The 14,335-nt window shown below is 42.7% G+C and overlaps 1 protein-coding gene across 3 annotated transcripts in view; it reads left to right on the top strand.

Moving 5' to 3' along the window:
• Positions 1–14,335, top strand: part of LOC140464332 (complement C1q tumor necrosis factor-related protein 1-like) — a 52,392-nt gene that overhangs the window by 34,686 nt on the left and 3,371 nt on the right. For all 3 annotated transcript variants that reach the window (XM_072559272.1, XM_072559270.1, XM_072559271.1), the window contains one exon: positions 7,445–7,692. In XM_072559272.1, coding sequence (XP_072415373.1) covers positions 7,464–7,692 — 229 coding nt within the window. In that variant the 5' untranslated portion in view covers positions 7,445–7,463. The remainder of the gene's footprint in view (positions 1–7,444; positions 7,693–14,335) is intronic.

The raw sequence follows: 14,335 nt of genomic DNA, 5'->3' as shown, positions 1-14,335 counted from the left end.
TCTGGAGCTCCGGTATTTCCTTGTGCAATAAACTCTGTCATTGAACCCCGACTCTGACTCCAAGGCTGGTGATTTTCCCCACAACAATGGATTCTCTGGCCTTTTGCCTTGTAAATTTCATAATTCTATAACTGCACGACTAAGTTTGCTATTACTAAATGTTTAACTGCTTTCAGAAATAGGATAAAAGAGCTATCTTTGGATTAAACAGGGATTTGGTGTCTTCACTCTTAAAGTGATATCCATCTGTGGTTAAATAAGAGTTAATGTCAGAGGTGAGTTGAGATTGACTGTTCTTAACATCCAGGCTGTATCGATCCAAGTGTGGTATCAAGATGCCCTAATTAAACTTGACTCACTGGGCATCAGGAGTCATACTTGACACACAGGAGGATGGTTGTGAGTGTTGGCTATGTTATGTCTCACTTGGATAGCACAGTGTCTTCTCAGAGTCAGCACCAAAAGTAAAAATTTTATAAAAGTAAGCAAAATTCCCCAATTTACCTTTCTTTTAAATCCAAGCAAAAGAAAGCAGGGATCAAACCCACAACCACCACCATCTAGAAAGTCAAGAGCAATAGATTGACAGTAATGCCACCACCTCCAAGCCACTCACACCCTAACTTGGAAAGATATCGTTGTTTCTTCAGTGTCTCTGAGTCAAAATCTGAGAATTCCCTCCCGAATGAGATTGTTGGTTTACCATCACCAAATCAAGAAAGCAGCCGAAAATCCCTTCGGAGAAGTCAACATTCAAATAAGCCAAGTATCTGGATGTTAACACGTGACCATAAGCCATAAGCCTCTGTACTGTAGCACTCAAGGCGTAGGTTCTGAGTAGAGATGTCTCTGTACTATGTATGTGTTAGCTTTGTTATAAATAAACCCAGCAAAGGTCTTCAAGTAAATGGAACACTCCAGAAGGGACAAATGTAGTAACAGGCATGACAGGCTGGCACAGACAGAATTACATCTACGGAAGTAGAAATTTCCCAAAAAATGACAGGACATGTGCGTGGATCCATGTGACAAATTCCCTTTCCTGAAAAATACCTGGTTCAGTTTCACATGAAAAGATACAATTTGTCATCAGTCTGAAACAATAGCACAGCCAGTTCATGTCACTTTATTAATTTCAAGCGCCTTCCTGTTCTGCTCTTCCCACTCTGACAATAGAAGCAACTTGCTGAAATGAAAAGTAGCTCACCCCGATCCAGTACGTAGGAAGGAGGATACATTCAGTTGATGTGTATTCCAAAGGTCACATTTTTTGAGTTGTGACCTGACATAGTAAGCTGCTTAAGTTTCTGTTTCCTGCTATCTGTTATTGTCTTGTACCAAGCTACGACCTATATAAAAATGTAATAAGTAGCATGCTTCTGGTTGCAAAAAAATGCTGTAGCCTTGTACTTTGAGAGTTTAAAGATCTGAGTTCAGTTTTTTAAAAAAAAAAATCTTTATTTTGGCAGATTAAATGAGCATGATATTCTTCCAAAATTATGCAGGAGGAGGAGGAGCCTCATTTAAACAGCAAGCATATCCTAAGCTTGGGAGAAATGCAGCACGCGATTAAATATCTGAGGATCATGTTTGAAATTGGTCTTTTTTGCCCTCCGAATATGAGAGCGCATGAGACAAGATTAGTACAGAAGGCCATTAATGGGCTGAGAAAGAAAAGAATTCAGTCATGACAAGATGGTGGCCAGATATACTGCAGCTGCTGGTTACCTGAGGCAAAAAAAGGCTGGAGATAGACCAAATTAGGCCATTTTCAAAATATAACTGTGTTGTAGATAATCAGGAACAGAGCTATGCACTGAGTAAGGATAATACCCATTGACCACATGGACGAGAGAAGACATTAAATGACCCAGGTGTAAAATGTTAAGGAGGGATGAGGGAAATTATTTAGGGGAAGAAGTTATGAAGAGCATCGAGATAAAGAAAGAGCCACTTTGAGAGTAATCAAAGATGTGAAGGAGACACTGGAAGTGGTAGAGGGGCTAAGGAGCGAGCAAGAACTTCAGAAACTGGCAAAGTGAAGCAAGTCCCAGCATGTCAGCTGCCTACTGTGCTAAAGGAAGAACAAGGACCCGAATTTAGAATGTGTGTATATATAGAGAATGTGTCATGGATTACTGTTGGTTTGGATGAATATTTCATTGAATGAATCTTGGTACACACTCACCTGGGATGCAGAGGTGTCAGCGGGTTGTATTTATAGTGCTTTAGCTGTTGCTCAGTGACAGAAACCGAAGTTTCATGAGCACAGGCATATTAGTTGCAGCTGCTTTATCATTGAATTCTGATGGGAATATCATCTGTAAAATTCTGCTTGACTGTGTTGCAAGTGCTGGCACCAAGGAAACTTCAAACTTCAGAAGAACCTGCTAGACATTCAGGACTACTGTAAGTGGCACTGTCTGACTGTAAGGGCACTAGCATGTGTGCATGCTGGAAACATGCACAGTGGGCAGATTCCTGACATAAAACAGCATCCAAGTTGGCATCTGATTTGCCAGTTGGACCCTCCAGGTTCAGTTAATGCTTTCTCTTAATCATTCTCAGATGAACATGTGTTCAGCTGCATGAGGAACCCATGCCATGAATGCTAAATAAAGGGAACACACTTTGACTTTGCGTCACTTGAATTCCTCTTGCTGCTCTGTTCAATATTGCTGGAGAAATTCAGTTGTTTTTGATTCAAAGCAAACATGAGAATGTGAGCAGACCATTCAGCCCATCAAGCCTGCTCATCATGTACTTTAATCATGGATAATGGTTTACCTCAATACCACTCTGTCACATGATTTCTATGCCCCTTGATATTTATTAATTTAGAGAAATTCATTTTCTTGAGTTTTTGGAAGGGTGCTGAAATTTGACAAGGATATCAGAGGAGATACATGGGGTTGGGGGCGCTGTCAAGATAAAGTCAGCTTCAGTCACTTACAGTTCCTCTCAGAGCTACAGTGTGACCTGGAAAAGGAGCATAGGCAGCAGAGAAGGGAGGCTGTGTGTAGAGAGAGGAAGAGGAGGGCCCACAGGAGAAGCTCATAGCTACCAAGGGTTTGCAGACCTGCAAGTCAGCTGAAGTCAGTGTCCGAGGCAGCCATGCGTTCCCAAGGAGATGGTCACTACAGTGTGGAAAGAGGGAGTTCGACCAATTCCATCTGTACCAATGTTCCAAAGAGTGTCCCACCCTATCCCTGTAACCACACATTTCCCATGGCTAACCCATCTAACCGGCGCAACCTTGGACACAATGGGCAACTTACCATCTAATCTACACATCATCGAACTGTGAGAGGAAACTGGAGCACCTGGAGGAAACCCACACAGAGAGAACGTACAAACTCCATTCAGACAGTCACCCAGGGCTGGAATCAAACTTGGATCCCTGATACTTTGAGGCAGCAGTGCTAACCAGGTGTAGTAGGACTGAGGAGTAATACAAAATATGTGTTAGAGTAAAACAATATCCTTCTTTGGTTTTACACCTACTAGTTACACTAAAATAACTCCATCCTTCCATGGAGAAGCATTTAACACAGGCCTCCAAGATCAAAGATTCTGTTGGCCCTATTTCAGGCACAACTTCATCTTCATCATTGCTGACCTTCAATCAGTCACGGTACCATTCGTGAAAATGGAAACACAACCCTTCAAGTCTACTGTGCCAGTTATAATTAGGTCATAGCCGATCTATACCAGAACCCCATTTATCCTACTTTGCTCCATACTCCTTGTATCAATCTAAGGAATGCTAACTTCAGTTGAGGCACCATAGTGATTTAGAGAGAATGAGTTCCAAATTTTTGTGATACTTTGAAAAAGATCTGAAACGCTGAGTACAGATGAAGTAAATGAGTGTTGTAACCAGCTTCCCAGGATAGATAGAGTATCAAAAGAGCTCCTCCATAGTTGAACAGTTCATTTTACAAGCCCACCCAACTTTGCTTTCCATCAACATTGAAAGAAAATAAAATCAGGAGTGATATAAGACCAATTCACTACCACCCTCTATTGCCGTATGTCCCACAATCAATCATATCTCTTAAAGCTTTTCAAGAAGCCAAATTCCAGGGTCAGCTTCTTTGGCAAATTCTTCAGGATATGCTCTGTCCCAGCTGTACAGCCTTATGTTCCTCATTAGGGAAGAAGAGTGCTTACTGGGGGGGGTTGCAAGATCTTGACTATAATCAAGGGGGACAGAAATCTAAATGTGATAACTATACAGGGGTGTCTCTGCTGTCTGCCATAGAGAAAATCATTGCAAGGATTCTTTCAACCATCAGCTCCCAGAGAGTGAACAACACCAACCAGAGTCACATTGCTGTTTTCTCCAATTGAGAGGGACCACAGACATCATTTTCACTGGGCAGCAAATTACAGGAAAATATGACAACCAAAACCAATTACTGTCCAAAGTCGTCCATGACCCACATGAAAACCTATAGCTCTGTGCTGGTTTACGATTGTCCTCAGAAACTTGTCACAATTTTCCACTCCGACCAACTGAACAATGACATGTTAGCTTTGATTCTCACCAACCAATCTCCACAATCCCTAAACCCAGTGAATACAGGGATAACACAAGGCTGTACCATTGCACCAGCTCTCTGCTCCATTTTCCTCTCTTCAGTGCTGCATCTCACTCCATTAAAGTATCCACAGGTGTGTGGAGGTAACTGACAGAGCAAACAGGAAGCTATTCAACCTATGAAGCTTTCAACTCAAAATGAAAGCCACTCCAACCTCAGTCATTGAACTTCAGAAAGCTGATGACCCTTTATATTGCACACTCTCAGAAACTGAGCTCCAGACATTGTCTATTCCTTGTCTGAACCATGTGAGAAATGGATCATTCACAAAACACCAGGAAAACTAATGTCCTCCTCCAACCCATTCCCATATCAAAACACCTCTATTAAATAAGATCAAAAGTGAGTTTGTGGCCAAGATGCACCACTTTCCCTGTATTGGTAGGCTTGGCTTGATGGAAGCCTAATTGGATGATGAAATTCAAATTCAATTCCAGTATGCCAGCTCTACCTTTGGTTGACTGAGGAGAAGATTAGAGCACAGCAGTTCAGGCAGCATGCGAGGAACAGGAAAATCGACGTTTCGGGCAAAAGCCCTTCAGACATTGTCTATTCCTTCTCTGAACCATGTGAGAAATGGATCTTTCTGTCGATTTTCCTGCTCCTCGGATGCTGCCTGACCTGCTTTGCTTTTCCAGCACCACTCTAATCTAGACTCTGATCTCTAGTATCTGCACTTTCGCCTGAGAAGAAGATTATTTGAGGATCTGTATCTCTATCCCAAGACTAAGTGATCTGTGTGCTCCTATTTAATTCAGCCACTTGGGCAATCTTCAGCAGGTACCTGGATCCACTGAAAAAGCTCCAAAACACGGTGTTTTTACAAGATGCTTTAAATCTGATGACAATGAACACAGTTCAACAGCAATGTCTTCTTTTAAGCCAAAATACCAGCAAAGAGACACTAATCACACAAAATCAGCTGGGTCTGATATTTCATTCGTGTGTCTGATATCAAACTTCCACCACAACTGCTGACCATAGCAGCTTACTATGTCAAGTCACAACTCAAAAAATGTGACCTTTGGAATACACATCAACTGAATGTATCCTCCTTCCTACATACTGGATCGGGGTGAGCTACTTTTCATTTCAGGTGACTCCCAGGAAATGAATGGAAATATTTTAGAGATGTCCTCAAAACAATCTTAAAGAGCCCAAATATCTCATGACTTGGGGACATGCTGGCTTGTCAATGATGAAATGGAGAATGCCTTGGGCATAGCGAGAGACTTCATTGGGAAAGTGCAGAGTTGAATAACCCATCACTTCAACCCTTCAAGTGTCACCTGTTCTGCATGTGGCATAGTCTACAGATTGCTCATTGGACTGATCAGAAATGGATCGAACTGGACTGGAAACAAGCCAGCCTTGATCTCAAGAGATTATCTAAGAAGAAGAAATGAAGGAACTTCATGGTTCTCAAACAACAGGTGCGAGAGACAAATTAGGGTAATTCTGATATGATTACATCTCATTTTGAGGATGGTGAGCTCACAAGCATAGCTATAATAATGTGACAAAATGACAGACATTACATTGATTTGACTAATAGAGTCATCAACAAATACGGGAAGTTTGTCATTGAACAGGTTGAAGAGAAGGTATTAGATGGTTTTCTATATTTCATTATTACACTTCTACAATATAACACATTCAACAGTCAAAACAATTCAGCCCTTTCAGTACTAAATGAAGTGGAACAAATGTTCTCCTGATATCAGTCTATAATCTTCACAAAATGTGTTGCCCTTTTCCCATTTAAAAAAAAGTCTTAAATCCCTGTTCTTATGAATGTGTACAGCCTTTGCCTCAGGGTATGAAAGCCAGACAATGAAGTGAGTCTGTAAATGTTGTTTTCCAAATTGTGTTTGGAATCGGTTCTTCCCTTTGATTGTCAGCAGGATTGTTTTCTTTGCCACGTTTGGCAGATGTCACAACTTGAGTTCATTGCCATCAGCATTGATTGCTTCTAAGTGAACAAAGACTGTCCGCAAGATAATTTCGCATCGCCTGCAAAACATATTTCAAAAATGCCCTTTAGTTTTTCTCCTTTAATAACAACCAAGCCCACAATTGTACTTTACAACAGTAACATAGTGCCAGCCTTTGTTTTAAATTGTGAGAATTTTTGATATCGAACAAAACAAATCCCATTGACATATAAGAAGCTCATGGATTTTATTTTAAACAGCTTATTATACTATCAAGCACAAACCACATTAATTGTAGATTCTCTTCAGTCTTTTAATCTGAAAAAAGATACTGGAAAAGTTTCATTGTCCTCTCTTCATCCCAAAGAACGGCTGGCAGACGTTGCTTAGTTGGCAGGCTTCTTCGTCTGAGCTGGAAGATGTAGGCTGAAGTCCCATTCCATCAACTTGAGCACAAGCATCTGGACTGACAGTCTATAGACTCAGAGAGTGATAAAGCACTGAAACAGACCCTATGGTCCAACAGTGCAGGTATGAGGAAGTATTGTGTTGTCCAGAGATGTGAGTGCTGTTGAGCATTCATCTTGAACAACTGTGGTCACATTAGTCAAGGTGGATGTGGGTCAATCAAGTGGGTTGCTTTGACCTGGATGGTGTCAAGCTTCTTGAGTGTTGTTGAGGCTGCACTCATCCAGACCAGTGGGGAGTATTCCATCACCCTCCTGACTTGTGCCTTGTAGATTCATTTTTTGAATACAGCTATAATCTTTCTCCAAGGAGTTTTGCTTGTAGCTATACAATGGTCGTAAATGCATGGACAATCGAGGAGGGTTGGTCACCTCATCCTATTTTATGCATATTGCCAGGGGTAAATGTTGATTATTTTCTGTATCTTCCCCTGCACAGGCTATTCTGCTTTTGCAGAATGAAGGCTTCCATTGCTCTGATTGTTTCCTTACTAGCTGCTATGGCCTCGTCCAAAAGAATTCACTTTAAAAAGCAGACGCTCCAATCTTCATGTGTCCGATGCTGTGGTCCTTTGGAGAAGCCAATGTATCTGTACGGACTGTCATCTAGCCAAAGGATGGCAAGTGACCATCCCACCTACCCAATTCCTGAGATCAAGCCGAAGATAGACATGACTATACTAAAAGGTAAGGGCTAGAAATTTCTTGACTGCTGGTATTTTGGCAAACAAGTCTGATTTTAGCTCCAAAATGTCATTTGTTCTACATCCATTCTCGTGTCGTGAGCCACACCAGTCACCATTTTGTAACGTGGGAGAATGTGAGATTGTGCACTTTGACAGGAAGAATACAAGAGGTGAACATTATTTAATGGAAAAAGACTGAGGAAAGCTATGGAACAGAGGATTTGGAAGTCCTTGTAAGTGAATCATAAAAAGCTAGCATCCAAATTCAGCCGGTAATAGGGAAGGTAAATGAAATGGTGACTTTATTTCAAAGGGAATGGTGTATTAAAGTGGGGAGATTTTGCACAAGCCACTAGGCAATAGTCAGACCTTAGCTGGAACACTGTGAATAGTTTTGGGTCCATTATCTGTGGAAAGATATATTTGGTATTGGAGGCAGTCCAAAGAAGGTTTACTTGGCTCATACCAAGCTGTCTTATAAGGCGAAATTAAATAGATTGGGGTTGTACGTATTGGATTGGAGAAGAATTAGAAACGACTTTATTGAAAGATTCTTAGGGGACCTGACAGAGTAGATGCAGGAAGGTTGTTTCCCCTTGAGGGAGAGTCAAGGGCAAGAAGGCATCACCTCATGATAAGGGGGTTGTATATTTAAAACAGAGACATAGAACGTTGAACATTGCAGCGCAGTACAGGCCCTTCGGCACTTGATGTTGCCCCGACCTGTGAAACCAATCTAAAGCCCATCTAACCTACACTATTCCATTATCATCCATATTTTTTTCCAGTGACCATTTAAATGCCCTTAATGTTGGCGAGTCCACTACTGTTGCAGGCAGGGCATTCTGAGTAAAGAACCTACTTCTGACATTTGTCCTATATCTATCACCCCTCAATTTAAAGCTATGTCCCCTCATGCTAGCCATCACCACCCAAGGAAAAAGGCTCTCACTGTCCACCCTATATAATCCTTTGATCATCTTGTATGCCTCTATTAAGTCACCTCTTAACCTTCTTCTCTCTTAACGAAAAGGGCTTCCAGCCCCTCAGCCTTTCCTCGTAACACCTTCCCCCCCAACCCATGCAACATCCTGGTATGGAGGAATTTCTTTTTTCAGAGGATAGTGAATCTGTGGAACTCTTTACTACAGAGGGCTGTTCAGGGTGCATCAATAAATATATTGGTAGAGAGAGGACAGATTTTTAATTGGTAAGGAAATCAAGGGCTAAGGGGAAAAAGTAGGAAAGTGAAGCTGGGGATTCTAAGATGAGACATGATCTAACTGAATTGTGGAACAGGCACAATGGATTAAATGACCTGCTTCTGCTCCTACACCTTTATGGTCTTATTTTGGAAAAGGTGTTAGTGTGTGCCGGGTGAGGTATCCACTATCGTTTTGGAGCTCAATGTTCCAGCTAATGCTGTCCCTTAAGAACACATTTCCAGCAGCAGGAAGGACCCTTCAACAACCTCTATCTAAAGAGATCAGCAGCGGCTTTTGTAACTGATTGAATTTTACTGCCTATCACTATGATTCTAGCTGTGCTTGGTGGTTTCTTGAACTCCAGTGCAGCATAAGCTCACAGAGTTTTGTCTTGACTTCAACAATTCAGCACGAGCCATTTGTTCCTGGACATTGATGCCATAACATGCATTACCCGGTGACTGCTGCATGATGGGGAGATAGATCAGGCCAGTTTCTGGAAGAGATGGAGGAAGGGGAGAAGACTCTGATCACAATGACAAGCCCTGTTTATTCAGAGACAGTTTGCATCTCAGTGAGCAACAAAGGGAGCTGTCTGCATTTCAGTGAAGCTGTCCTGATGAAATCTGCCAGTACCTGCAGCTAAAACTGGAGCCTCAGAGTGGGATGAGGGTGGCATTGTAGTAACAGTGAGGAGGACCATGATCATGAATTTTAATACTTCTTCCTTTATATAACACACTGTGTTAGAACATAGAACATAGAACAGTACAGCACAGAACAGGCCCTTCAGCCCACGATGTTGTGCCGACCATTAATCCTCATGTATGCACCCTCAAATTTCTGTGACCATATTCATGTCCAGCAGTCTCTTAAATGTCCCCAATGACCTTGCTTCCACAACTGCTGCTGGCAACGCATTCCATACTCTCACAACTCTCTGTGTAAAGAACCTGCCTCTGACATCCCCTCTATACTTTCCTCCAGGAGAAAGTGAGGACTGCAGATGCTGGAGATCAGAGCTGAAAATGTGTTGCTGGAAAAGCGCAGCAGGTCAGGCAGCATCCAAGGAGCAGGATAATCGACGTTTTGGGCATAAAGCCCTTCCTCCAACCAGCTTAAAACTATGACCCCTCGTATTAATCATTTCTGCCCTGGGAAATAGTCTCTGGCTATCCACTGTATCTATGCCTCTCATTATCTTGTATTATGTTGTACAGGCTCAACCTTTTGTCACATAATAAGCCCATTATCTCAGGAGTGAGTCAAGAGAGTCTTCTTTCAACTGCTTCTAATGCAATATCCTTCTTCAAATATGGAGACCACAACTGTACACCGTAGTGCAGATGTGGTCTCACCAAGGCCCTGTACAGTTGCAATAAAACATCACTATTTTCATATTCCAGTCACCTTACAATAAACAACCATCCCCATCGCATTCCCAATCATCTGCTGTTATCTGCAAAGGAACCTTTTAAGATACATGTATTAGGAAACCCAGATCCTGAGTTCTGCAATCTATGTTTTATTTTCATTCACGGAGTGAAGGTGTCGGAGTGAAGGTGTCACTGGCTATGCCAGCATCCATCGTGCATCCCCAATTGCCCAGACAGCAGCCAAAAGTCAACCACATTTGCATCTGGGGTCACATTTTGGCCAGACCAGGTAGGGCAGTTTCATTCCTTAAAAAGGGCACTATCAGCCAGGTGGGTTTTTACAACATGATCACCTTTAGACTCTTAATTCCAGATTTTTATTAAATTCAACTTCCTCTATCTGCTGCAGAGGAGTTGAACCTGGGTCCCCACAGCATTACCTGTGTCTCTCGATAAGCCACTGAGCCATTGCTTCCCCAACTCATACAAGATGTGGATAAACATGAAGCCTGAATGCCAAGGTCACTATTTCATCAAGTCTAACAAGGATTGGATTGGAACCCAGGCATGTCGAACATGACGGATTAGCAGCCCATCACTGTAACCTCTCAACCACCTCATCATGCAAATTCCATTTATAGAAACACACTGCCATTAGAAAAATACAATGTTCACACCTTATACTCCAGATGCCAAAAGTTTCTCCACTCACCTAATCTGTTGAGGTCCCTTTGAAGACTCAACCTCCTCTGGAGGACATACTTTCTCATCCACCTTGATCATTAGCAGTTAAGACAAATGCTGGGGACCACACTGAGAAACACACCATCCATGTAGAGTGAGCAAGCTAACATTGAGTCTAGATGACTTTTCATCTTTAGCAACTGTATATTCCATCCCACATCTAAATCATCGACATTAGCCATTTGTCACCTGTCAAGGCCCCCAACCCCGATGACTGTGACCTTCCACTGGTTACAGCTGACCAACCTGGGCAGCACGGTGGCGAGCACTGCTGCCTCAGCACCAGGGAAGGGGATCGATTCCAGCTGTTTGTGTGGAACTTGCAGAGTCTCCATGCTGGTGGGGTTTCCTCCTCCAAAGATGGTGGATTGGTCATGCTAAATTGCCCTGTAATGTTCAGCGACGTACACGTTAGATGAGTTAACAATAGTAAATGTGGTGTTACGAGGATAGGGTGGCATGCCGTTTGGAGGATCAGTAGGCTAAAAGGTAGTCTATCTGAACTAAGGATTCTATGATTCAACCCAAAAGCCCTATTAAACAACCAATTCTTTATCCATGCAATGTTACCCTCCCCTCAAACCATATGTTCTACCTTGTGTCACCTTTGATGTAGAACCTTATTGAATGAGTTTTAGAAATTCAAGTATACCATACCTACAGGTTATCCTTTGTCCAAAAATAAATAAAAACTACATAGTTTCATGAAGGAGAAGTAGTGTTATGGTAATGCTTCCTGATCACAATGCTGATCTCTAAACATCCTGCTACAACCTCTAAATCATGGTTGGGGGCGGGGGGGGAAGTGAGAGAGAGCGAGAGAGAGAGAGCGCGAGAGAGAAGGTGGTGGCTTAGTGGTAACAGAACTCGACGAGTAATCCAGACTGCTGACCGATGTTCTGGGAATGTGGGTTCAAATCCCACTGCCACAGACAGTTAAATTGGAATTCAATTAAATTCTGGAACCAAAGAAAAACTAATGACGACCATGCAACTGCTATGGAATTGTTGTAAAAATCCGTGTGGTTCAGTAATACCTTTTAAAAGGAAGGAAATTTACCAGTTTGGCCGAAATGTGACTCCATGTGGGTAATTCTTAGCTGCCCTCTGGGCAATCAGGGATGGGCAACAAATACTGGCCTAGCCAGTGACACCCATAAGTTCCATGTATCTGCCAAGAGGCCTAGGCTAATGTTAGTGTTAGTTTTCCACTTTCTAATTCATTTCTGCCTCACAGTGAGTCTGCTGAGATCTTTCCAGAATCCAAAAACATTCAGAAGGATTTAACCAATGTATTCACTAGCGCAACAGACACTTCCTTTAAAATCCTAGGATGTAGGCCCTATTAGTTTAGTACTCACCTTATTGTAGATGATCCAGTTTCTGCCATTTCTACTACATCACTGTAATCTGAAATTCCTCACAAACCACACTGTGCTGCAATCCCAATATTACATTCCAAATCAGTCCTCCATCTTGGCTGTTCTCCTTCCATCACATTTTTCCCTCGTCCCCAATAGACCCTCCATCTCCCTCTTTGCATGCCACTGGAGGGCTCAAATCTCCAATTGCTACCAGCCAGAAGACAAGGGCAGAGTGTGGTGCTGGAAAAGCACAGCCGGTCAGGCAGCATCTGAGGAGCAGAGGAATCGACGTTTCGGGCATAAGCCCTTCATTCTTGTGATTTACAGTGTCTTCCAGATTTCCTTCACTGTTGCTTAAGGAATATCATTTAAAACCTCATAATCCAAGTCAGCTGAATCGATCTCTGCTCTCTTAGCAGACAGAGGGAGTGGAAAGAACAACGGCTCTGTGAGGATTGCAGGCTGCTTCACAGCACGTGATACCATTTACTGAATGCACATCACCCTGAGTGCTCCACTTGTCAACTCTGAAAAGTATTGTGACTGAAAGGGATTCCATTCTCTTGACATACACTGGGTAGGTCTGCACTGACGAACAGGGTAGTGTTCAGCATCTTGCTAGTCACATTCTGTGGCACCCATATTTGAATCAGCACCACAAACCAGAGGGTGGCTACTTGGGAGACAAGAGCAATCCTTTGAGGACGTGTGACTCGAGCGCAGAATGCACCCGAACTTGGGGTGGCACATAATCTGAAGTAAAACAGATCTGTGATGTGCCTCTGCTGTCTGAATTTGATGGAGTCCCACAGTGCACAGTAGAACCTGGGTCAAGACACTTGGTGGTCAATTTCATACTGCACAACCTCACTATCACGAGGACAAAGAGCTTGCCACCCCATACCGAGTATATGGCAGCGGCAGGAAGATAAGCAGGGCGAGGAGGAGGAAGTCAGAGATCATCTGGACAACACTTTCTGCCCAGATTGTCTGTGACTGAATTATTTGAGTACAAAAGCAGTAAATGCAATTAACAACACACCCATTCTCCATTCCCCAACAGTTCCATACCTTATTTTCCTGCTGTACCACAACCATATGATTCCATGAAAGCATTGATCAGAGTGACCACAGCTCAGTCCTTGTGGGGTCAAAGCCCCACCTTCAGTTTGAGAATATCATACATTGTGTTGTCTGACATTGCCACCAGAGGAAATGAGAAAGATTTATAACAGAGCTGGAAGCTCAAAACTGGGCATCCAGGAGGATCACCCTCAGCAGCAGTAGCATCCTGACCTACCGTAACCCCCACACTACCATTACCATTGAAGTGATCAACCCTGTTTCAATGAGTCATGGAGACATAGAACCATACAACACGGAAACAGACCCTTTGGTCCAACTCCGTGCCAACCAGGTATCCAAACTTAACTAGTTCTGTTTGCCTGCATTTGGTCCATATTCTTTTAAACCTTTCCTACTTCTGAACCTGCCCAAATGTCTTTTAAATGTTGTCATTGTACCTGCCTCTACCACTTCCTCTGGCAGTTCATTCCCTACACCCACCACCCCTGGGTTGAAAAAGTTGCCTCTCAGGTTCCTTTTAAACCTTTTCCCTCTCAACTTAAGCTGACGTCCTCTAGTTTTGGACTCCCCTACTCTTGGCTATTCACCTCATCTATGCCCCTCATGATTTTATAAAACTCTGTAAAGAAGAACATGCTAGGAGGAATACCATGCGTATCAAAAAATGAGGTGCCAACCTGATTAAGTTACAACATAGAGCTACACGTATGTTCATCAGTGAAAGCAGTATGCAACAGAATTTAGCAAACTCACAACCAACAGGTCAGATCAATGCCTGCAATCCTGCTGCATTCATCTGTGAATAGTCATGAACAATGAAATAGTTAAACCAAGGAGGAGGCTCCACACAATATACATTCTCCATGGGG

This window comes from Chiloscyllium punctatum, chromosome 40 (assembly GCF_047496795.1).
Source record: "Chiloscyllium punctatum isolate Juve2018m chromosome 40, sChiPun1.3, whole genome shotgun sequence".
In the NCBI taxonomy this organism is placed as follows: Eukaryota; Metazoa; Chordata; class Chondrichthyes; order Orectolobiformes; family Hemiscylliidae; genus Chiloscyllium; species Chiloscyllium punctatum.
This window is presented reverse-complemented; position numbering and strand designations above follow the sequence as displayed.